The sequence below is a fragment of the Erythrolamprus reginae genome, chromosome 3 (assembly GCF_031021105.1).
Source record: "Erythrolamprus reginae isolate rEryReg1 chromosome 3, rEryReg1.hap1, whole genome shotgun sequence".
Classification (NCBI taxonomy): Eukaryota; Metazoa; Chordata; class Lepidosauria; order Squamata; family Dipsadidae; genus Erythrolamprus; species Erythrolamprus reginae.
In genome coordinates, this window is record NC_091952.1 from 170,359,458 (window position 1) to 170,384,403 (window position 24,946).

The 24,946-nt window shown below is 41.0% G+C and overlaps 1 protein-coding gene across 1 annotated transcript; it reads left to right on the top strand.

Annotated features, from left to right (window-relative positions):
* Positions 1–15,026: 15,026 nt before the first annotated feature.
* LOC139165443 (serpin B3-like) lies at positions 15,027–24,946 on the top strand. Its single transcript, XM_070748621.1, has 7 exons — positions 15,027–15,194; positions 16,641–16,682; positions 17,857–18,000; positions 19,615–19,732; positions 21,607–21,749; positions 22,905–23,060; positions 24,536–24,946. The coding sequence occupies exons 1-7, from the start codon at positions 15,027–15,029 to the stop codon at positions 24,944–24,946; spliced, it is 1,182 nt and encodes a 393-aa protein (XP_070604722.1).

Below are 24,946 nucleotides of genomic sequence, written 5' to 3' on the forward strand. Positions count from 1 at the left end.
TTTCTTCATGTTGTGGTTAGCTCTGGCCCAGCTCCTGCCCCAAGGACTGTGGAAGAGGGGGAGGCATCCACATGCTGCAGGCCTGTTTTCCCCCCAGTGGAATCTGATGATGAAGGCTCCTCTGACCAAGAAGACATGAGTGACAGGGAGGAGGAGAGTGTGGCAGACAGCTCAGAAGGAGATCAATTATCTAGCTCCTCCTTGGATTCAGAACAAGAGTTAATGATACAGCCACGCATGCGAAGAGCGATGCATAGGCAACAACAACTGAGAGATTATTATCAAAGAAAATGAGGCCACCTGTGGTTGGGTGGGGCTGTGGTAATTAGTGAGGCTGCTATAAATAGCAGCCTGGGGGTTTGGCCATTGAGGAGGATTATCTGATCCTTCTGTTTCGTGACTGCTTTACTGACTTGGACCTTTTAGGTGCTGATTTTTCCCTGCTTTGAAACTAAACCAGGGCAAAGTGTGTTTCACTTTGTGAAAGAAGAAGGACTGTGAATTGCCTCACAGCTGCAAGCTAAGTATCTCAGAATTGATAAGGGACTTGTACAAATTACCAGTTTGTTTCGAGAGGAGTGCTCTTTGCTATACCAAAAGAGGGCTTGGTTTAAGTGAATTTTCATTATAAAGAACATTGTTTTGAATTTTCAAACCTGTGTGTGTCTGAAATTGTATCTGTGCATTTTTGGGAGGATTCTACTAGAGAGCTTGACAGAACACTTCAGATCCTTTAACTGGTGGAAGTTTGTTCTTTTATTTAAACACGTCCTTTAATAACTCACAAAACCCCTGGAAAGTATCCAATAATGGACTGTTGTGGACTAACAAAGGTGTGACCCACTGAACAGTGGAGCCAGAAAGCAGAGTAATACAAACCCCACTTTCTCTCAGTCATGGAGAAAGTCCTCAGCTTGCAAGCTGATAAATAGGTTACATTGTCCTAGAAATGCTGGAAGCATGGCGATATCTACAGCAAATTTGTCTGGCAAAGCTAACAAGTAGATTATCCAAGGAGGAGGAGGAGCAGGTTGTTCCATCCTGGCTTGCAGCTGATTCAACTGAGTAGCCATTTGCAGTTAATTGCTGCTGGAGCTGGGTATTCTCAGCATGCAACTGATCCAAAGTATGGGTGATTTGTGTGTGTTTGTGGCAGGAAACAAACTGTTCTGTCCCCAGTTATGAATGTATCAGAAACACATGGTTTGAACTAAGTTTGTTAAATTAAAGAACCACTGCTAATAACTGGCTTAGCAGTGGAAAACACACAAATCAACAGAAACAATCATTTTATTCATCTGCTAATTAGTCTTCATTAATGTGAGGAAAAGAATGAAATGAGTTAATGTATAGAAACTTATGAAATTTGAATAATCACTATATCCTTTTTTGGGGGTATAGGATATTAATTTGAAAAAATATGCAAATAATTTAACATGAATTAATATTTTATTATAATTTATATAGATAAAAGTTAAATTTCTATGGGGCATTTAGTTAAGAGAAAAATAGGGATTAAGAAAAATGAATGATGAGTAAAGAAAATAAGGAAGAAAAGGAAGCATTACAGCTTGGATTTAAGAAGCAAAAAAACCCGACGTAGTCGAGGAGGTAAGCTGTAGCAGTTAATTTGGTTTGGAAATTTAGAATTAATTGGTGGAAGACAAAAATAGACTTTTAATGGAGGCAGCATTACAAAGATAACACATACCCAAAACACAGCATCAGGTCGATATAATACATATTCAGATTACAGGATTATAAATATAGAAGTAACACCAAATTATAATGATGTTAAGAGAGGCACTGTTAGTTTAAAAGCTTGGAAGAAAACATCAGTCTGTCAAATATGAAGTGAGTGAGGATGAGAAGCACTCAAGAGGCAGGAACAGGAAGTAGAAAGTGATGGGAGGGGAGAAGAAGTAGAGGGAAGTAGAAGGCAGAGAGAAGAAGAGAGGAAGTTGTTGTGGTTAGCTCTGGCCCAGCTCCTGCCCCAAGGACTGTGGATGTGGGGAAGACATCCACATGCCGCAGGCCTGTTTTTCTCCTGGTGGAATCTGCTGATGAAGGCTCCTTTGACCAAGAAGACATGAGTGACAGGGAGGAGGAGAGTGTGGCAGACAGCTCAGAAGGAGATCAATTATCTAGCTCCTCCTTGGATTCGGAACAAGAGTTAATGATACAGCCACGCATGTGGAGAGCGATGCATAGGCAGCAACAACTGAGAGATTATTATCAAAGAAAATGAGGCCACCTGTGGTTGCGTGGGGCTGTGGTAATTAGTGAGGCTGCTATAAATAGCAGCCTGTGGGTTTGGCCATTGTGGAGGATTATCTGATCGTTGTGTTTCGTGCCTGCTTTGCTAACTTTGACCTTTGTGTGCTGATTTTTCCCCACTTTGAAACTAAACCAGAGCAAAGTGTGTTTCACTTTGTGAAAGAAGAAGGACTCTGAATTGCCTCACGGCTGCAAGCTAAGTATCTTAGAACTGATAAGGGACTTGTACAAATTACCAGTTTGTTTGGAGACGAGTGCTCTTTGCTATACAAAAAGAGTGCTTAGTTTATTTGAATTTTTAGTATAAAGAACATTGTTTTGCATTTTCAAACATGTGTGTGTCCGAAATTTGTATCTGTCAATTTTTGGGAGTATTCTACCAGAGAGCTCGACAGAACAGGAAGTAAAGATGGAAATAGAGGAAGGAGAGTAAGAAAGTAGGAAGAGGAGATGGAAGTAGAGGGAGGGTAGTGCAAGAGACAGACTGATGAATAAGAGTTGAAAATTGGTGTAAAATAAGATATTGACTTATAATTGACTGATTTAAAATGTATGTATATCTATGTCATTGATATATTTTAAGGTATGTGTGTACTGATATTTAAATGCAATTTGCATAGAGAAATAAAAATAAATAAATAAAAGCAAAGGGGAAAGTTCCAAGGAACTTTGGGCCTCGTTTCTTACAGTGTATTCTCAACTGGAGGTATTTGGCTGAGAGATATACCTTGGGGCTTGCCAATCCATTACCGCCTGGACCTTACTTAAATCCATCTCCACTCCTGCATCCAAAATACAATATCCAAGGTAATTCAGTTGAGATCAATGAAACTCCCTTTTGGTGAGTTTCAAGTCTACGGAGAGGGGCGGCATATAAATCTAATTAATAATAATAATAATAATAATAATAATAATAATAATAATAAAAATAATAATAAGTTCACAGCCAGCAGTTTTTTCCACGCCTCCCATACCAGCTGGACATGCTCTGACATGCTGGTGGTATAAATAAGTACAGTGGTGCCTCTACTTACGAACTTAATTCGTTCTGTGACCAGGTTCTTAAGTAGAAAAGTTTGTAAGAAGAAGCAATTTTTCCCATAGGAATCAATGTAAAAGCAAATAATGTGTGCGATTAGGGAAACCAGGGTGTAGGCCCTGTTTCCTCCCAAGAGATTCCTAGAGAGGCCCACAGAGGCTTCTCCCTGCCTTTTCCGGTACAGTTTTGGAGGTTCGGTTTGTAAGTAGAAAATGGTTCTTGAGAAGAGGCAAATAAATCTTGAACACCCAGTTCTTATCTAGAAAAGGTTCGTAAGTAGAGGCGTTCTTAGGTAGAGGTACCACTGTATATAGTTCAGGTATGCCAGCACCCCGCGATAGAGATGATCATGCAATACGCTGTTAATCAATTGCATGAAAACTGTAACCCAAATGCATTACCTAGTACTGATAATCTCCAGCAGGCAGCTGAACGCCGGCTTCCACTTATCTCCCTGTTTCACTCTAACTCTAATAGACCTTCCTCAGATCCAGTTTTCTGAAGATTTTACCATTCACTAGGTGGGCCAACATGTCCTTGTCAGTGGGAGGGGGTACCTGTTTTCCACATAAACACCATTAATGCCATGGAAATTGATGCATAAGCGCAGGATTAATATCCTTCTTTTTCTTTTTTCTTTTTTTTTTAAATATTTTTTATTATTTTTCAAAAGACAGACACAAACAAACAACATTGAACATTTAAGGAGCTACCATTGCTCCGCTTGTCATGGAAGTCTAACTAATACAGAAAAAAAACCCCTAACTATAATCAGATCAATACAGAAGTATCACACGTGCACAAAATATTCTTATTAAGTTTAACTCTATATTCTTTATATTAATTAAGTTTCTTATCTATAAAATATCAAATACTTATTCTGTCAATGTAATGCAACTCGTCCAAATCATTCGACATCATGGAGTACATTTGCGGCTTCAGCAACTTCACCCCAAGCATGAATTTGATAGCACAATCGATGGGGCAGTTTGGGGTGTGTGTGTAAGGTGATTTCACTCTTGCTCACCAAAGACCACCTCTAGGTCTGCATAGACTGGGGGATAAGAGGGGATGCCCTCCTTCCTGACTCCACCAGACTTGCTCTCCCCACTTCCATCCTGTTTTCCTGTGGGGAGGCTTAGGGATGACCCCTATGCACATTTTTCTATATCCATTCTCCCACCAAATTCTAGGGGTCCACTTGTCTAACCAGGCCAAGCTGAGATTGAGGGCCTCGGTCATCGTTGGCACAACTCTCAAGCCGATCATTCATTTATTTATTTATTAATCAAATTTGTATGCCGCCCCTCTCCGTAGACTCGGGGCGGTTAACAACAGTAATAAAACAATATAAACAAATCTGATATTTAAGTTAATTTTAAAAAAGAAAACCCAATTTAAGAGACTAATCATACATACAGACATACCATGCATAAATTTTTTATAAGCCTAGGGGAAGGGAATATCTCAATTCCCCCATGCCTGACAACAGAGTTGGGTTTTAAGGAGCTTACAAAGGCAAGGAGGGTGGGGGCAACTCTGATATCTGGGGGGAGCTGGTTCCAGAGGGCCGGGGCCGCCACAGGTAAGGCTCTTCCCCTGGGTCCCGCCAAATGGCATTGTTTAGTCGACGGGACCCGGAGAAGGCCAACTCTGTGGGACCTAACTGGTCATCTCTCCCAGTGCACCCCAATCTCCAGCCTTACGAGGTCAGTCACATGAATGGCAGGAGCTCCCCACAACCTGTTCAAACTTGATGAGATGGGCAAATTATCTTACTGGTAACGTGAGCTCTTCTGTCACTGCCCAACTAACCAAGCACCTTGTGCAACTCGTGTCTATCAGAGCCCCATACTCTTTGCATCGACTGGGGTTCTCTCACAGTCACAGGAATGATAAAGGGATAGATGGGGTTGCATACCATCAGGTTCTCAGGTACATCATCCCTGCTTTTTGTAGAGCATCTCCATGCATTTTGCTGTTGCCGGAGCCTCACTTTCTCTGTGTTTCCTCTGGCTGGTGACTCTACCTGACATGGCACTCTGGATTTCTCCTAGCTGAGTCGGAGCTGCACTCCCCAGCCTCCCTGGGATTCTGCTTTTCCCTATGGAGCCAGAGCTGGAGAGACAGATGCTCGATGACCCAGCTGGTTTTAGCAAAAACAGTGGAGTGTTCAACATTCCAGTTCTGCCTAGTGAGGACACAACTGGAGCGGAACGGGGACCACTAGACCTCTCCACTGATCCCATCTCTCCCCGAGGATGGAATTCACACAGTCCTGAATCAAGGTCAACAATGGCCTGGATCTAATTCCACAGCCTGCTCGTGCTGCTTTAGTAGACACAGGCCGACATAACTCTTGGTCCAAACCTTTCAGTGATGTACTAGCAGGCTATTCAGTGGAAATCTTGGACAATTTCCCTGGCTGGCAGGTCCTTTGGGTTAAGACCAGTAGTTCTCCTTCTGCCTGTTGAACCTGGGTTCTGTCATCAAAATAAACCCAAAATGCCTGCAAGAACAGTCCTTCATCCGCCAATTCCCAGGTGTGCTCATTATGCAAATCTACTACCTGTTGTGGTTAGCTCTGGCCCAGCTCCTGCCCCAAGGACTGTGGATGTGGGGGAGACACCCACATGCTGCAGGCCTGTTTTGCCCCCGCTGGAATCTGCTCATGTCTTCTCTGACCAAGAAGACATGAGTGACAGGGAGGAGGAGAGTGTGGCAGACAGCTCAGAAGGAGATCAATTATCTAGCTCCTCCTTGGATTCAGAACAAGAGTTAATGATACAGCCACACATGCAGAGAGCGATGCATAGGCCACAACAACTGAGAGATTATTATCAAAGAAAATGAGGCCACCTGTGGTTGGGTGGGGCTATGGTCATTAGTGAGGCTGCTATAAAGAGCAGCCTGTGGGTTTGGCTATTGTGGAGGATTATCTGATCGTTGTGTTTCGTGATTGCTTTACTGACTTTGACTTTTTGTGTGCTGATTTTTTCCCACTTTGAAACTAAACCAGAGCAAAGTGTGTTTCACTTTGTGAAAGAAGAAGGACTGTGAATTACCTCACAGCTGCAAGCTAAGTATCACAGAACTGATAAGGGACTTGTACAAATTACCAGTTTGTTTGGAGACGAGTGCTCTTTGCTATACCAAAAGAGGGCTTGGTTTAAGTGAATTTTCATTATAAAGAACATTGTTTTGAATTTTCAAATGTGTGTGTGTGTCTGAAATTTGGGAGGATTCTACCAGAGAGCCCGACAGAACACTACCCAGTCTGCCACTTTCTCCTCTAGAGCCGCCATTTCTGCCACTGCCATGACCCGCTGTGAGGAATAGAACCAGGCACACCGGTCCAGTTGGCTGATGGCCTAGCGGATGAACAATGTCAGGCAATCCGGGTTCCCATCAAATGTAGATTGCAAGGTTGGTGGACTCCAAAGCACCAGCTGCAGCAAAAATCCTGCCACATTGGCAATATGCAGCCTGGCGTGGGTCCTGTATCCTGGACCCTGGACCCAGCTGAACTAATGGAGGTGCTACCTCACCTGACCTACTCCTCTAGCTGCCCCAGTCTCCAATGGTGTAGTCTCAGCCAGCAATGGCGCTGGGTTCTTGCAGAGACTCCTGATTATATCTATGTGCCGCATCCCATCGCCTGCCAGAACTGGGGCTGAGGCATTAGGGCCAGCTGAGATCCCAGTTGCTGACCCTGCTAACTCCCAGCTGCCTCAGGAACCACGACCAGGAAGGAGTAGACCAGGAAGGAGGGTCCTGTTCTGTCTTGCACAGCAGCCGGCCAGTAACTATCCCCAAATGAAAGCTCAAACACACACACACAGGTTTCAAAATAAAACAAGAGTCCTTTTTACTAGACGTTTGTTACTTCACAAATGCAAATTAAAGCAATGTCTCTTCCTTTGCCAAAATCCAGGCGCGAGGCCAAATTGATAAGATAACAGCACACATACTTGCTTCCAAGCCAAATGTCTACTCACAAGATTAACCCTATAAATGTCCAGCACTGAATCCAGGCTTGTCAGGCAAAATACTTTTTATAGGCTTTTCTCCTCTGGAGGCACAAACATTGACTTCTTGCAAAGAGCACCCTCTAAACTCCTCCCCTTAAATACTCTCGGGGAGTCCTGGCTATGCACAGCTGTGCTCACTTCTTCTTTCTGATCTTTCTCAACTGATCCTGCTGACCCCTCATCCTTCTCACCCCTCATCCTTCAGGATCGGGTCCCTCATCTCCTCATCCTCAGACACTGGCAAAACCCCAGATGGGGGCTGCAAATTTCCAGTTGGGGGATCTATAGCCTCTGTAGGTTCCTCATATCCAGACTCTCCCTCTTCCTCTGGCTCACTCTCCGACTCCTTTGGCAGCCACATAGGCCGGCCCTGCCCAGATGGCCCCGGCTCACCAGGCTCAAGGTCCATGGTGAGAGAGCCTGGCTGCGAGCCAACCACAACAGGTCTCAGAATCTGGCCTCTCCAAACCACTCATGTATCATGGCCATGGCGTAGCTTTGGGGAGCCGTGGAATAACTCCATTCATCATAGTGAACTTCAGTGAGTTTCCTCTCTCTCCACTCCAACCTCCAAGCAATATGGACTCCTGGAGTAGACAGCCAACAAGCAGTTCCCCCAGGACTGTAAAGCTATGCCACCAGTCTCTGACAAAGCCAGACTCTGGTACTGTTCCTGTGGCTGGATGACCTTCAGCAGGCTGCATGGCTGCCTGTGCATCCCATACCTTCACCCTTACCACAAGCTGCACACTGTTCTCCCCCCAACTTCCGGCATTGGACATTTATTGTTGTTGTTGTTGTTGTTGTTGTTGTTACTGTTGTTGTTGTTGTTGTTGTTTTTATTGTTATTGTTATTGTTATTGTTATTGTTGTTGTTGTTGTTGTTATTGTTGTTGTTGTTATTATTATTGTTATTGTTATTGTTATTGTTGTTGTTGTTGTTGTTATTGTTATTGTTGTTGTTGTTGTTGTTGTTATTATTATTATTGTTGTTGTTGTTGTTATTGTTATTGTTATTGTTATTGTTATTGTTGTTGTTATTGTTATTGTTATTGTTGTTGTTGTTGTTGTTATTGTTATTGTTATTGTTATTGTTGTTGTTGTTGTTGTTATTGTTATTGTTATTGTTATTGTTATTGTTATTGTTATTGTTATTGTTATTATTGTTGTTGTTGTTGTTGTTTTGTTGTTGTTGTTGTTATTGTTGTTATTGTTATTGTTATTGTTATTGTTATTAATTAGATTTGTATATCGACCCTCTCCATAGACTTGGGGCGGCTAACAACAGTAATAAACAGCATGTAACAAATCTAATGTTTAAAATAATTTAAAAACCCTTATTAAAACCAGACATACACACAAACATATCATGCATAAATTGTATAGGCCTAGGGGGAAAAGGGTAGTTCAGTTCCCCCAAGCCTGACAACAGAGAAGCTTACGAAAGGCAAGGAGGGTGGGGGCAATTCTGATCTTCGGGGGGAGCTGGTTCCAGAGGGTCGGGGCCACCACAGAGAAGGCTCTTCCCCTGGGACCCGCCAGACGACACTGTTTAGTTGACGGGACCCGAAGAAGACCGACGCTGTGGGACCTAACCGGTCGCTGGGATTCGTGTGGCAGAAGGCAGACCCGGATGTATTCTGGTCCGATGCCATGGAGGGCTTTATATAACCAACACTTTGAATTGTGACCGGAAACTGATTGGCAACCAAAGCAGACTGCGGAGTGTTGGTGTAACATGGGCATACCTGGCACAGGCACATCAGCTGCCTTCTGCTCAGCGCCCATGTTCTGGACAACCTCCAGACCCTCTCCCATCCCAGTCACCTAAGTTCCTCCAGAGACCCCAAACTGACCAGCCTGGTATAGAGAAGGGAAATGGAAGGAGTACTTACTTCCTTTCAGTTGTCTTGTATTTTGGCCAGAAAAAAATTTGGAAATAAGATTGCTTGCTACAGGTTTAATGAGGCCTCAGTCCAGCACAAATGAGCTTGAACAGTTTCAGTGTCAGTGCTGGGAGCTGTTGCCTACCAGTGATGTAAATAGCCATTGTCATAAACACTCCTACGGCCTAGCCCACCCTTAACTGCCTTCCAGTGTCCTCCAAATCTTCTTCTGGATCTTCTTGGTTGCTGTGCTGTGAATGGCACCCATCAGCTGTTCTGGCTGCTACATGAGTGCACCAAACAGCTGGACACCATGCCAACGGAGATGTTCCTGCTGCCATTCCCTCAGCACCAATCAGCACCAATCAGCTGGGACCCATGCTGGCAAAAACAAGATGGCCACCAGCTGCGACATGAAAACAATTGGGAGCAATTCATCCGCTGGATCCATACCAGTAACTCCTTGTCCTCCAGATATGGTAAGTTGTCAGGGGCTTGATACAAACAATCATTCAAGATGGTTACATTCTTAGGAGAGCCTGACACCAGCATTTTCAATTTTAAAAAATGACCAGCTTTTCATGTTCTGTTCTCTGTGCTATCTACTGAATATGTAGTAAACCTTATAATACCAGATTAAATATGCAGTGGATGTAGGCATCTATGATAATTGGTTTATATAATTACAAATGTCCAGCTTGCACATTATGGCTGTATTCATTATGCATTTTGATTTAGTCAAATGGCTACAGGTTAGAAATGCAAACATGGTGTAAACAGACATGGGCGTTGAAGGAGTTCATTATAAATATCTGCACTGCCACTGTTGAAGGCATCTCACTCACAGGCAGCCTTAGATTACAGTATCACATCTGAAGTGAGGAAGCTTTGGGGTACCTTTGCTTTGGCATCAAGACTGAATAGAGTAAAGAGGTAAGAGGTCTATGTGGGAACATCAAGGTATCCTTTTCCTGACTCATGAAGTAGTGATTTTTTACCTCCTCTTTTATGGTCATGTATGGTATGTTTGTATGTATGTCTGCTTAGTAATGGGTTTTTAAAAATATTTTTAATTGTAAATTATTAGATTTGTTACGAACTGTTTTATTGTGTTGTGAGCCAACCCGAGTCTACGGAGAGTGGCGACATACAAATCTAAATAATAATAATAATAATAATAATAATAATAATAATAATAATAATAATAATAATTGTTTGCTAAAATAACAATTTTGGCAACCATCGTTTGGCCAAAAAGAAAAAAGAAAAGAAAAAGAAAAAAAAGGAATTGCTGAGCAGGTAATAAATAAATCGAGGATATTATAATTCACTTGTAGATAAATGTTAGTTGTTGTTAACCATAGCATCCAGAGTTGTTATGACGAGATGGGTAATTATATTACTGTAATAAATAGATAAATAAGCAAGCCTTAAGATATGAGAAGAAAGTCTTTTTAATACCAATATTTAATAAAAGGTTCTTGGATTTAAAAATATTGTGTGCCAGAAAAAAAATCAGTTTATATATTTATGTAATTGCTGCCAGCAATTTAATGTAGAATTTCATCCCTTCCAGGTGTTACATTTAATTAACAAATAATGCTATTTCAGAGACTTTTGCACTCTTCAATGGTATATCGTTGTGAGCTGCCCCAGTCCTTGGACAGGGGCGGCATACAAATCCAATGAATGAATGAATGAATGAATGAATGAATGAATGAATGAATGAATGAATGAATGAATGAATGAATGTCAGCATTCCACCCTAGGCATAAAACCAACATTAGAATTCTAAACTTAAATAGAGTATATGTGGCAGTGGTGGTTGTTCAGCCAATAACCCAGACTAATATAAGTAGAGTATAAATATTATTTATAATGTATACAATAAAGTAATCAGTAAACAGTCAACTACATACATATCCAAATCAAGCAATCATATTCATACCAGATATCAGAAACATAGAAACATAGAAGTCTGATGGCAGAAAAAGACCTCATGGTCCATCTAGTCTGCCCTTATACTATTTTCTGTATTTTATCTTAGGATGGATATATGTTTATCCCAGGCATGTTTAAATTCAGTTACTGTGGATTTATCTACCACGTCTGCTGGAAGTTTGTTCCAAGGATCTACTACTCTTTCAGTAAAATAATATTTTCTCATGTTGCTTTTGATCTTTCCCCCAACTAACCTCAGATTGTGTCCCCTTGTTCTTGTGTTCACTTTCCTATTAAAAATACTTCCCTCCTGGACCTTATTTAACCCTTTAATATATTTAAATGTTTCGATCATGTCCCCCCTTTTCCTTCTGTCCTCCAGACTATACAGATTGAGTTCATTAAGTCTTTCTTGATACATTTTATGCTTAAGACCTTCCACCATTCTTGTAGCCCGTCTTTGGACACGTTCAATTTTGTCAATATCTTTTTGTAGGTGAGGTCTCCAGAACTGAACACAGTATTCCAAATGTGGTCTCACCAGCACTCTATATAGCGGGATCATAATATACAGTTCTATACATACAGCAGTTAACCTATAATATTCCCCTTCAGAACACACAGTTCTATATACATATTTAATTCTACAATATTCCTCTCCTGCAGAATACACTGTTCTATATGATATCGTAAGTATCACTCACATACATTGATCAATATTTAGCACACAGCAAGTCTATAGTATAGCCACACAAATAAAACTAGCAGAGAGAGGGAGATCAAGGAATTAGCATTAGCAAGAGCAAGAGCAAGCATTAGCAAGACTAACCGCAATAACCAACAGAGAGTATCACATCTGACTCCCTTTTATGGCTAATTGCAGCCCTAGCTCTTAAAGTAACATTACACTAATTCCTCCAAACATACATTGCTGGTTAGTTCATATACTGACAAACCCAACCCGTGAACTAATACTGTCAGTATAAGCAGTGGTGGCCTCTGCTGGTTTGCACCGGTTCTCCGTAACAGTATTCTAGTTTGAAGAACTAGATGTTGGAAGACGTTTTTGGCTATGTTACAGGGATAATCCTGCAAGGAATGGAGGAAGGAAAGATTCCAGGGTGCCTGTATTTCTAGCCTAATCCTTATCTTAACTGCCACCCCTGCTGCTTTAAGTGTTTTCAGAGTCTGCCCAGACTTTCTGTCTGTAGCTGAGCCCCGCTCCCCTGGAGTTTTTTTGTGGTGCTTTTATTACTGGGAGTTGAACAGCTATTTACAGAAGGGTTGGCATAGCCAAAGAAGAAATCGCTGAGAGGCAAGCTTCGCACTCTGTCTGATTTTTTTATTGCCTTTCTGTGATTTTTCCTTAAATCTGGATGGTTATTTTAGGATAGCTTGTGAGGTGAGTGAGACCAGCTGATATCTTTAAGTGGTGCAAATGGATCTAATGATTGCTTCTCCTGGGTGCTTTGTCGGTTCACTGAGCACAGGAGTCCGTTGTCTGTGGGGATTCTTCAGTCATCCAGGTCTTGGTTGTCCCAAAAGTGCTTTTTTCAAGAGGTAACTGGACTTGCTTGGTTTCCAGAAAGTCCAGTTGCCTCTTGATAAAGTATCTTGCATTGTTTCAGAGTGGCCAAGCAACTCTGATGATTACTCACTCATAAGTGGATCCTCCTTCCAATTTGTTATACACTGCTCAAAAACATAAAGGGAACACTTAAACAACACAACATAACTCCAAGTAAATCAAACCTCTGTGAAATCAAACTGTCCACTTAGGAAGCAAAAGTGATTGACAATCAATTTCACATGCTGTTGTTCAAATGGAATAGTTGTGCAAATGAAATATTCAATGAGAATATTTCATTCATTCAGATCTAGGATGTGTTATTTGAGTGTTCCTTTTATTTTTTTGAGCAGTATACAGTGATACCTCATCTTACGAACTTAATTGGTTCCGGGACGAGGTTTGTAAGGTGAAAAGCTTGTAAGATGAAACAATGTTTCCCATAGGAATCAATGGAAAAGCGATTAATGCATGCAAGCCCAAAACTCACCCCTTTTGCCAGCCGAAGCACACGTTTTTGCACTGCTGGTATTTCCCTGAGGCTCCTCTCCATGGGAAACCCCACCTCCAAACTTCCATGTTTTTGTGATGCTGCAGGGGAATCCCAGCAGGGCAATCCCAGCAGCGCAAAAATGGATGCTTCATTGGCAATGGAAGTCCGGAGGCGGGGCATCCCAGTGGCGGCGGCTTGGGTCTGTAAGGTGAAAATAGTTTGGAAGAAGAGGCAAAAAAATCTTAAACCCCGGGTTTGTATCTCGAAAAGTTTGTATGACGAGGGGTTTGTATGACAAGGGGTTTGTAAGACGAGGTATCACTGTATTTCCTTCTCATGACAATATAGCATAGCAACACGTCACCAATTGTAGAATGTCAGCATCCATGCTCTCCTAGAAGAATGAGACATTTTGAGAAACATTAAAAAGAAAAATATGTTTCCCTGGATGAGAAATGGAGAAAAGCAGCCCCCACCTTCCTTAATAGCCCATAGCAGATGTCAGCATTTAAGAGATAAAGAGATAGACAGCTATATTCATAGGCAAAAATTCCCTGCAGCAAGGTCTGAACAAAGACAGAATGAGAACACGGGAAGTAAAGCTGTAGTTTTGATAGGATGGTGTTTCTAAACAAAGAAGATTTTAAGCTAATCATGACTTTTGCTAGTTCAAGTATAATGAGAAAAAGTTACGATTCCTTAAAAAGTGCCTTGAATTCTTAGGAGCTCTAATTTTCAAATATATTAGAAGAGATAGATGCTTAAGCTTCAGATATATTTACATTAGTGTGAATGTATTCGAAGAAAAGGGAAGGGCTAAGCCATAAAAATGTATCATCAGTGTAGTTTGTTTACACAGCAGTTCAGGGGCGGGTTGCTCTTCATACCAGTGTGCTGAGTGGCAATTGCAATGCATGCGCAGAAGCAAAAAAATAACTGAAAGTCATGCATATATGAGCGTCCCCTTGTGCGATTTTGCTTCCGCGCATGCGGAAAGGGGATGGGAAAAAAGGGGCAAAAATTAGTAAAATAAATGGCACCGAGCACGAACCGACAAAGACCGCACTGGAGCGGTCACACACAATTTACGTAATTAGCAGGCCACTACCGGACTATCGCACTGGATCGTATTGTGCGCTGAAATTTTATGAAAAAGTTCACACAAGACGTTTGGACAAAGAGAACAGAAATGTTTATTCTCTCTGGGTATACCAAAAACGGTTTGCAAAGCGGGTACTCTTCCCAAGGGAAGAGACACTTGTACAGAAGCTAAAGAGCAGGTTATATAGGTTTTACAAATCACAAAGGTACATAGAATTCCTCAACTTATCATAGGGGTACACAGAATTCCTTGCCCAAATATGGTCCACATCCTGCCTCCCTCTCCCGGAGATGAATAGCACCTTATATGGTTTATTGGGTAAACAGCAAACATTTATCTTGTTAAACAGCAAACATTTATCTTGTTAATTAGCAAACATTTATCTTGTTAAAAACAGATCCCAAAATGACAGTCACAAGATAAGGAAAAACAGGAAATCCTAATCTTGTTAAAGTCAGAAACTACAGACAGCAAATACTGATATTCTTAAAATAAAACTTAAATTATTTTATACACAATGGATTTTTCCTTCAGTATCAGTAGGAACCCATCTCTGCAGCAGTTATAGATTATCCGGCATTGAGTAATGCTCCATTATTCCCACTTGTACAAAGAAAAAAAAATGAATGTCAGTACAAACTGTTGATCTTATTTCTTTACAATTCTAGGTACTGTTACGAAAGCTCCACCATGAATGACCTTGTTGAGGCTAATAGCAGATTTGCTGTAGATGTTTTCAAACAGCAAATGGACGAGAGGCTTGGAAGAAATATGGTTTTGTCCCCAATCATTCTTGGGGCAGGAATATCCATGGTCTTTCTTGGTACCAGAACAGATACTGCTCAACAAATAAGAAGGGTAGGTGTCCACAAATACTTGTGTTCCTTAAAAATAGCTGTTTTAAATATTATTAAATTATCAATTATAGGCCACACATGTAATCCTATCTTTGTTATTGGTAGAAAATGTTTCTTCTTCAAACAATAAAAAAGAAAATAAAAATAAAACAGTACCTCCAGAAAATGTAGTTATAGATAAGATACATAATTGTGCAGAAATGGATAGACTGACGATGCAGATCAAAGGTCTAGACAACTCAGAATGTTATGATACCTGGCAGAAATGATATAATTGGATGGAAAAGAAAATAAAAAAACTGCGATGCAATGTGAAAGTACATACAAACATAAGAATTATGTAAGCATGAGTAATCTGCACGAACAATGTAAAGTTAAAGACCAATAGTAAGTAATTGGACAGATATAAGAGATCTTGCTTCTGAACTGTGCAAAACTATTGTGATATTTCTTTTTTATGTTGAACAATTGAATAAATAAAGCTTAAAAAATAAAAATGTTCCTTCTTCATATCTTGTCACATGAATATCTGCACTGAATTATGGTGTTAGAAACAGAAGTGAAGCAATAAAGCAACAAAGGCAATCTGGAACCAAATATTAGAAAAAAGTTTATTAACATATTTGTAGCTGTGGTGGCGCAGTGGTTAGAATGCAGTACTGTAGGCTACTGGTACTTTTGCTGACTGCTGGCTGAGTGTAATTTGGCAGTTTGAATCTCAACAGGCTCAAGGTTAACCCAGTCTTCCATCCTCCCAAGGTTGGTAAAATAAGAACCTAGCTTGTTGGGGGGCAATATGCTGAATCTGTAAATTGCTTAGAGAAGGCTGTAAAGCACTGTGAAGTGGTATATACGTCTAAGTGCTATTGCTATTGTAATTCTGGTTGCATCTGAGGTAGAGCCAGTTCAAAGCACAAAACAAGTTTTTAATACCCCTTTACCTTATCCTCAACACTGTCCTGTTTCCCCATTGGGGAAGCTCATAACTTTCCGGAGCCCCTATTAACAATATTCCCCAAAATCTCCCTATCAACATGAGATGGTGTGATTATGCATTGTTACATAAACCCTAACTTTCTGTTTCTCTCTTGCATAAATTGCTTCTGTTTTGAGGTCCCATGGAGGCTTCTCCCCACCTTTTCCGGCCCTGTTTCCTCCCAGGAGATTCCTAGAGCGGCCCCACAGAGGCTTCTACATGCCTTTTCCGGTTACAGTCTTGGAGGCTTGGGTTTGTAATTGGAAAATGGTTCTTGATTAGAGGCAAAACAATCTTGAACACCCAGTTCTTATCTAGAAATGTTCTTAGGTAGAGGTACCACTGTACCTCTTTACTTACTATTCATTCTTACCAACAGCCACATTCCAACAAAATTCCCAATGGGTTACATTATTTACAGCCTGATCTTATACGCCACAAAGACAACAACTCAAATATTTTGTTTTGCAGGTTCTTCATATCACTGGATTGACAAGAAGTGCATATGAGCCTGTAAGAGAATTATCCCTTGAATTTCATTTTACTAACTCTACTAAATGATCTATTTGGTATAAAGCGTTCTAAGCGTTTGAAAAATAGAAAATAATTTCTTTCTTAGTAAAGAAACGTTAAACCTTGGCAATCGGAATTGTATATCCTAACCAAACTCTGTAATAGTGTTCAAATGTTTGTGCCCAATATGTATTGTAAACAAGTTAATGGATTAGAATAATTGTGCACTTCATAGAATAGAATCTTAAAGTTGAATATCTCAAGGATCGGGATGACTCCTAAGGGGACTTCTGCTATAAAAATAAAACATATACAATGGTACCTCTACTTCTAACCATAATTCATTTTGTGACTAGGTTCTTAAGTAGAAAAGTTTGTAAGAAGAAGCAATTTTTCGCATAGGAATCAATGTAAAAGCAAATAATGTGTGCGATTGGGGAAACCACAGGGAGGGTGGAGGCCCTGTTTCATCTCAGGAGATTCCTAGAGATGCCCCACAAAGGCTTCTCCCCACCTTTTCCGGCCCTGTTTCCTCACAGGGGATTCCTAGAGAGGCCCCACGGAGGCTTCTACCTGCCCTTTCCAGCTACAGTTTCAGAGGCTCAGATTTGTAAGTGAAAAATGGTTCTTGAGAAGAGACAAAAAAAATCTTGAACACTCGGTTCTTATCTAGAAAAGTTCATAAGTAGAGGCGTTCTTAGGTAGAGGCACCACTATATATCGTTCAGGTATGCCAGCACCCCATGATAGAGATGGTCACGCAATACACTATTCTAGCCCTGTTTCCTCCCAGGAGATTCCTAGAGAGGCCCCATGGAGGCTTCTTCCTGCCCCTTCTGACTCTTTTTCCCCCCAGGAGATTCCTAGAGAGGCCCACAGAGGCTTCTCCCTGCCTTTTCCAGTTACAGTTTTGGAGGCTCGGGTTTGTAATTGGAGCACCCGGTTCTTATCTAGAAAAGTTCTTAAGTAGAGGCATTCTTAGGTAGAGGTACCACTGTATTCACATAGAGAAAACATGAAGCTAAAAAATGCCATCTATGATTTTTTTTATGAGTTATTCTGATTTTTATTAGCAGTTGGCTTTAGCAGGAAATACATTAAATGTAAATATTTTCGAGCATGCTGGCAAATATATTTATACGATTATAAATCTGCCCTCCATTGCTGCTTGAAGCTTTCTGAGACTGACTGTGATAAAGCGGGAGGATTTCACAGTTTGTTCAAGCAACTCCTATCAGCCATCCACCAACGTTCCAAACATTATCCGCTGAAGATATGCAGTCGGCTATATGCATCAAAAAATTATGATTTCCTAGAGGTAAGAAAGAACACTTTTTTCTCTTCCCTTATTAATCCAATATTGATGGATGAACAATGTGGAAGTTCACAATAACCAGCAGCCAGAAGCAGCTACCTATCCTTTTGACTAAGAAATTCAGAGAGGAGAATTAATTAGAATGGACTTCAAAGAAAAACAGGAGCAGCACCTCTACATGTAACAACTATAATTGTAAATGTAGAGTTGATGATGATCCACTTCCAGAATATGGTGGTTTATTAGTAGTGATGGGTGAACCCAATGGTGTTTGGGTTCGGCAAGTTCGGACGAACTTTAGGCAAAATTTGCCAGAACCCAAACTCGAACCCAAACGGGGAATCCCTCCCACGAAGAGATTCCGGTTGTTAAGGACGCCAAGGTGATCACTTCCTGGATTCCATGGAATCCAGGAAGTGATCACCTTGGCGTCCTTAGCAACCTGCCGGTGACGTCAAAGCTCCGAACGCCGAACACGACCCCGAACTTTGCCCGAAGTTTGAAAAAAATTCGGGTTTGTGTTCGGCATACCGAACACCGCAAAATTTGGTGGTTCAGTTCGCCCATCACTATTTATTAGAAATTCTACAGATGTCGTGTTTTGTGAAGCAGGAAATTAGGTTAGGTCAGGTATAAGACTTCTAGCAAACTTCAATGCATATGTGGGGGAACATTAGGGTTACGTATTAGGTTTAATGTACTGTTATGTGAAAATGTTCCTTTACCTTGGGCCAATAAGATGCATTGCCCCATTATTAGAAGTAATTTCAAAATCTAGGTCCATGTTCTTTCCCCATGAATATTCATTTCTGCATAACAGCAGACAAAACAGCAATCAGTAAAATAATGGATAATGAGATGAGGTAACTTTTTAACAAATGAGGTTTGTTTGAGCTGAGTTTTGGTAGATACATTCACCCAGTCTTCTAGGCAACAATAGGCCAGTGATGGCGAACCTTTTTTCCGATGGGTGCCGAATATGTGTGTGTGCACACTGTTGTACATGCGCAAGTGCCCACACCATAATTCAATGCCTGGGGAGGGCAAAAACAGCTTTCCCCGCCCCCCCCAGACGCCCTCTAGAGGCCAGAAATGGTCTGTTTTCCAAATTCTGGTGGGCCAGTAGGCTCGTGTTTCATCCTCCCCAGGCTCCAAAGGTTTCCTTGGAGCTGGGGGAGGGTAAAAGCCCCTGGAGGCTCTCTGGAAGCCAAAAACACCCTTCCGGAGCCTCTGTGCGAGCCAAAAATCAGCTGGCCAGCATACACATGCACTTTGGAGCTGAGCTAGGGCAACGGCTTGCGTGCTAGCAGATATGGCTCTGCGTGCCACCTGTGGCACCCATGCCATAGGTTTGCCATCACTGCCCTAGGAATTTCATTCTTCTAGGACTGTGTGTCTCAACTTTGGCAATTTTTAGATGTATGGCTTTTGCTCTCAGAATTCCTCAGCCTCTAGGATTATTTTAAAATTCCCAGTCTAGTTTACTGACTGAGCCATAACAAACTAGCTGCTTCCATCTAGCTTCGCCACTAACCAATGTCAACTAGACTTATTGATTCAGTGCATGTGATAATAGGTGAATGAACATATTGATATGTCTTCTTTCATTTGGTGCAGCAATATTTGCAGTGCATCGAAGAGCTCTACAATTCAGAATTGAAAAAAGTTGATTTTATGACTTCAACTGAGGAAGTTAGGCAGAAAATTAATTCCTGGGTTGAAAGGCAAACCAATGGTAAGATATCGTACATGGTGCATTGGATTTTCCACACTGATTATCAAGAGTCCGCGGAGAGGGGCGGCATACAAATCTAAATAATAAATAAATAAATAAAGTTAGTTATTGCAAACTAATGGGAGAGGACAGGCAATGGACTTTTTGCTGCAAGAAAAGTCAGTGATGTGCAATGGATTTTTAGGGACTGATGTGCTGTGGAGTGAGATGAAGAGAATGCCTCTATGAGCATGAGTCCAGTTCATGTATACTTTAACCTGTTTATTTATGTATTTATTTATGTATTCATTCATTCATTCATTCATTCATTCATTCATTCATTCATTCATTCATTTAGTCCTATACACAATGAGGGTTTTAGTGGGTATACACATAGTAAAATACATAATGAAGGTTATAGAGGATATACTCATAGTAAAATGTATCTAAGAAAGAATAGAAGAGAAGATATAGGATTAAAATACTGTATATCAATGAAAGAATAGAAGAAGAGATATAGGAATAGAAGAAAGGTATAGGAGATATAGGAGAGCAATAGGACAGGGGATGGAATGCATTCTAGTGCACTTATGCACACCCCTTACTGACCTCTTAGGAATCTGGATAGGTCAACCGTGGATAATCTAAGGGTAAAGTGTTGGGGGTTTGGGGATGACACTATGGAGTCCGGTAATGAGTTCCATGCTTCAACAACTAAGTTACTGAAGTCGTATTTTTTACAGTCAAGTTTGGAGCGGTTAATATTAAGTTTAAATCTGTTGCGTGCTCTTGTGTTGTTGTGGCTGAATGCCAAAAAGATCATTTATAAATTTTAAATAACACCGATGTGCATACAAAAAGATTTGTAGAGAAGGGAAGCAGAATATGTCCTGCCAATATGCTGAAGAAAAAAAAATTAACCTATAGTCTGGGGTAGGCCAGGACCTGAATGTATCGCCAATCAGATAAAGGTTTTGCACACCTGGGACCAACCTTCCATTATGTCTGAGTTTTTAAACACTCTTGCGTTATATGCGTCTCTGGTATTATTCTTGCTTTAAGATATTGTTATTCTGTTTTTTCCTGTATACCTATGAGAATCACATGTGTGAGATGGGTGGCAACATAAATGTGATGTATGAATGAAATTAATCCACTTTAGGCTTACATTTTATTTATTTATTTATTTATTTATTTATTGGATTTGTATGCCGCCCCTCTCCAGAGACTTGGGGCGGCTAACAGCGACAATAAAACAGTGTACAATAGTAATTTGGTATTGATGATTAAAAATCTATTAATATAAAAACCAAACATACATACATACATACATACCATGCATAGAATTGTAAAAGCCTAGGGGGAAAGAGGATCTCAATTCCCCCATGCCTGGCGGCAGAGGTGGGTTTTAAGTTGTTTACGAAAGGCAAGGAGGGTGGGGGCAGTTCTAATCTCTGGGGGGAGTTGGTTCCAGAGGACTGGGGCCGCCACAGAGAAGGCTCTTCCCCTGGGTCCCGCCAGGCGACATTGCTTAGTTGACGGGACCCGGAGAAGATCCACTCTGTGGGACCTAACTGGTCACTGGGATTCGTGCAGCAGAAGGCGGTCCCTGAGGTAATCTGGTCCGGTGCCATGAAGGGCTTTATAGGTCATAACCAACACTTTGAATTGTGACCGGAAACTGATCGGCAACCAATGCAGACTGCGGAGTGTTGGTGTAACATGGGCATATTTGGGAAAGCCCAAAGATTTTCTTTCTTTCACTTATTTGGGATTTTGATGTTTTGTGTATTCTTTTCTATTCTTGGGCTCAAAATTTGTGTTGTAGAAAGAAATGATTCATTGACAGTATTCCACCATTTGCAGATATTTTCATTCAATTTCTTCTCCGAAAGGTGATGTCAAGAATTTCTTTCCTGCTACCTCCTTTAACCCATCAATTCTCATGGTCTTAGTAAATGCTATCTCTTTCAAAGGATTTTGGAAGATACCATTTAATCCAAAGTATACACGCAAAGCAGTATTTTGGACTTGCAAGGTACAGTATATGAAAAGCCAAAGAAACCACAATTCTGTCAAGCAATTAAAAGTAACAATCTTGTTGGACACCAGAAATGGGAACAAGGAATATATACAGTATATTTACATACTAGGTGAGATCCTGAATTAACAGGGTTTGAGGTGAAAAATTGGTATTATAGACGGCCTACTATACTTAAAATTTCATCATTAAATTCCTGGTACAGTGGTACCTATACAGTGGTACCTCATGATACGAACTTAATTGGTTCCAGGAGGAGGTTCGTAAGGTGAAAAGTTCGTAAGATGAAACAATGTTTCCCATAGGAATCAATGTAAAAGCAAATAATGCGTGCAAATCCTTCAGGAAAATCAAAAACTTTAGAAGGGAGGCGAACAGAGGGCAGGGAGGAACAGCTAAAGAGGGTTGGGGGAAGAAGCAAGGCTAGGCTAAAGGGTGAGTGGGAAGGAAGAAAGGCAAAGTCTTTCCCCCTGCAAGCCGCCCCTCCCTTTTCTTTCTTCAAAAAAGGGGAGGAAAAAGAAACCCCTTCATCCCAGCAGGAGCTGCTTGGGTTAGTAAGGTGAAAATAGTTCGGAAGAAGAGGCAAAAAAATCTTAAACATCGGGTTCGTATCTTGAAAAGTTCATTAGAAGAGGCGTTCGTAAGATGAGGTACCACTGTACTTACAAACTTAATTTGTTCCGTGACCAGGTTCTTAAGAAGCAGCAATTTTTCCCATAGGAATCAATATAAAAGCAAATAATGCGTGCAATTGGGGAAACCACAGGGAGGGTGGAGGTCTTTTCCGGCCCTGTTTCCTCCCAGGAGATTCCTAGAGAGGCCCCATGGAGACTTCTCCCCATCATTTCCGACCCTGTTTCATCCCAGGAGATTCCTAGAGAGGCCCCACGGAGGCTTCTCCCTGCCTTTTCCGGCCCTGTTTCCTCCCAGGAGATTTCTAGAGAGGCCCCACGGAGGCTTCTCCCTGCTTTTTCGGGTTACAGTTTCAGAGGCTCAGGTTTGTAAGTGGAAAATGGTTCTTGAGAAAAGGCAAAAAAATCTTGAACACCCAGTTCTTATCTAGAAAAGTTTGTAAGTAGAGGCGTTCTTAGGTAGAGGTACCACTGTATTTCTATATTGCTTTACTTTTAAGCATTGCTTTCCTTGTTATAGGATCAGAGCATCCATGTGGAAATGATGGTGCAACAGGACATGTTTAACATAGGTAATTTATCGAATCCCCCAATGCAAGTGCTGGAGCTTCCTTATGACAATGACGCGATTTTTATGTACGTTCTTCTGCCAGATAACCACATAACTACAGATGAGGTGATTTGAGTTTTGAATTATTTTTAGTGAAACTGATGTATATATAGGTAGTTTTTGACTGATTACCAATTGATTAGTGCAACCAGTCAAAGTTGCAATGGGTCTCCCTAATCTTCTATATTGCCATGACTGCATTTTATATGTGTGGCAATCAGACCACATTTATCTTGTTGGGTTTTTTCCCCCTCGGGAAACCAATGTTTACTTCCAATTTGCAGCAAAAAAATAGCCATAGCAGATAATTTCATTAACAACTGTGGCTTTGACATAACAACCATTGCATTCATTTAACTGGCACAAAAAGGTTGTAAAATCAGGTATGGTGACTCGCTTAATGACTGGCATGACTTACAACCATAGTCCTGGGCTGAATTCTGGTCATAACTCAAGGACTATCTATAGTTGAATATTCTTCCTGGTAAAAAATCTGATCACACATATCCCTGAATTCTCATCTACCAGTGCAACGTTTCAAAAATCATAGAATTACAGGAAATAGTATTTCTATTCTTAAGTAATTCTCAAACCTCAGCTTGGATATGTATTTTTTCTCATATTGTTTATTGGTATAATACTTATCTGTAGTATTCCAAATGTGCCGATATACTAACATATTCCCTAGTTTGTGGGCAACAAACAATAGACTAGCTCAGTGCTTCTCAAATAGTGGAGTGGGCTCTCCTGGGGCGGGGGCGCAGAGCAATGCCTGTAGGGGGGGCAAATGACCCCAGAGAACATGCTCTTTTTTTGCTGCAGGGAGTAAGGGTTTTTTTGCACCGAACAATAGCACAGAGCACAGAGTAGGCGATATTAAGTGCTGATAACAAACCTTTAAGAGACACCATGGAAAAATATTTAACAGGGATGAAAAGAAAGGAGAAGAGAGATGGAGATAATGTGACAAAGTCTCCCGAAAGCTAAGATGAGGAAAATATGACAAAGTGTATGTACTGCTTGGTTTCACTTTGACTATGGTGGGAGACAAGGAAAGATCAGTATGTTTACTGTGTCTAAAAATGTTGGCAGTGGACAGCATGAAGCCAAATAAATTAAGGTGTCCCCCCAATCACGCTGACAAGGCGCTTGTTTTTTCCCCCCAGCGAAATGTGTTGAATATTGCAAACAATCGTCCCAGTGGAGTGTTAGGGGTTGCGCAAAATGCTTACTTCTTTCTAGGGAGGGGGGGGGACATAGCAGAAAATAATTGAAAAGCACTGGAGTAGCTTGTAAAATTATATTTGGTTCTTTGAGTGACACACTAGCCACAATTTGCAGAAACACATGTTCCATTATCAATACGGCAAGAAAAATAGAAAGCTACTATCCAACAAGTAGTCTATTATCCAGCATCAGCAAACACACTTCTCAGACACTGTGAAGATGTTTAACATTTTGGAAAACAATTCGTCTGTTTTGACACACCCCCCACACCAATACTTTTTCACTCATCCATTGGTTTGTATTTTACTTGACAGATTATAAAGGAGCTCACTTATGAAAAAATTCAAGAATGGACCAGATCGGAAAGTATGAGAAAGGGACAAGCTACAGTTTACTTGCCAAAGTTCAGAGTCGAAGATCACAGAGTCGAAGATCAATATTCACTGAAACCGATTTTATTAGCAATGGGAGTGAAGGATCTGTTTATTTCAGGCAAAGCCGATTTATCTGGCATGTCTGGGAATCGTAATTTGGCTGTGTCTCAGATTCGTCATAAAGTTTTCATTGAAGTCAATGAAGATGGTGCAAGGGCAGTTGCTGGCATTCGTACAGTGGTTCCCGGGAGTCATCCAGAGTTTAAGGCTAATAGGCCTTTCCTTTTTATTTTGAGAGATGCGGTAACCAAAAGCATCCTTTTTATGGGCAGGATTTGTTGGCCACTGTGA

What these genes read in the sequence shown, in the direction of transcription:
- LOC139165443 (XM_070748621.1), top strand. Translation starts at nt 15,027, where the DNA reads ATGAATGACCTTGTTGAGGCTAATAGCAGATTTGCTGTAGATGTTTTC. An exon ending in AAAATTATGATTTCCTAGAG is followed by an intron (nt 18,001 to 19,614) that starts GTAAGAAAGAAC and finishes CATTTGGTGCAG; the next exon opens with CAATATTTGCAGTGCATCGA. An exon ending in ACCACATAACTACAGATGAG is followed by an intron (nt 23,061 to 24,535) that starts GTGATTTGAGTT and finishes TTTACTTGACAG; the next exon opens with ATTATAAAGGAGCTCACTTA.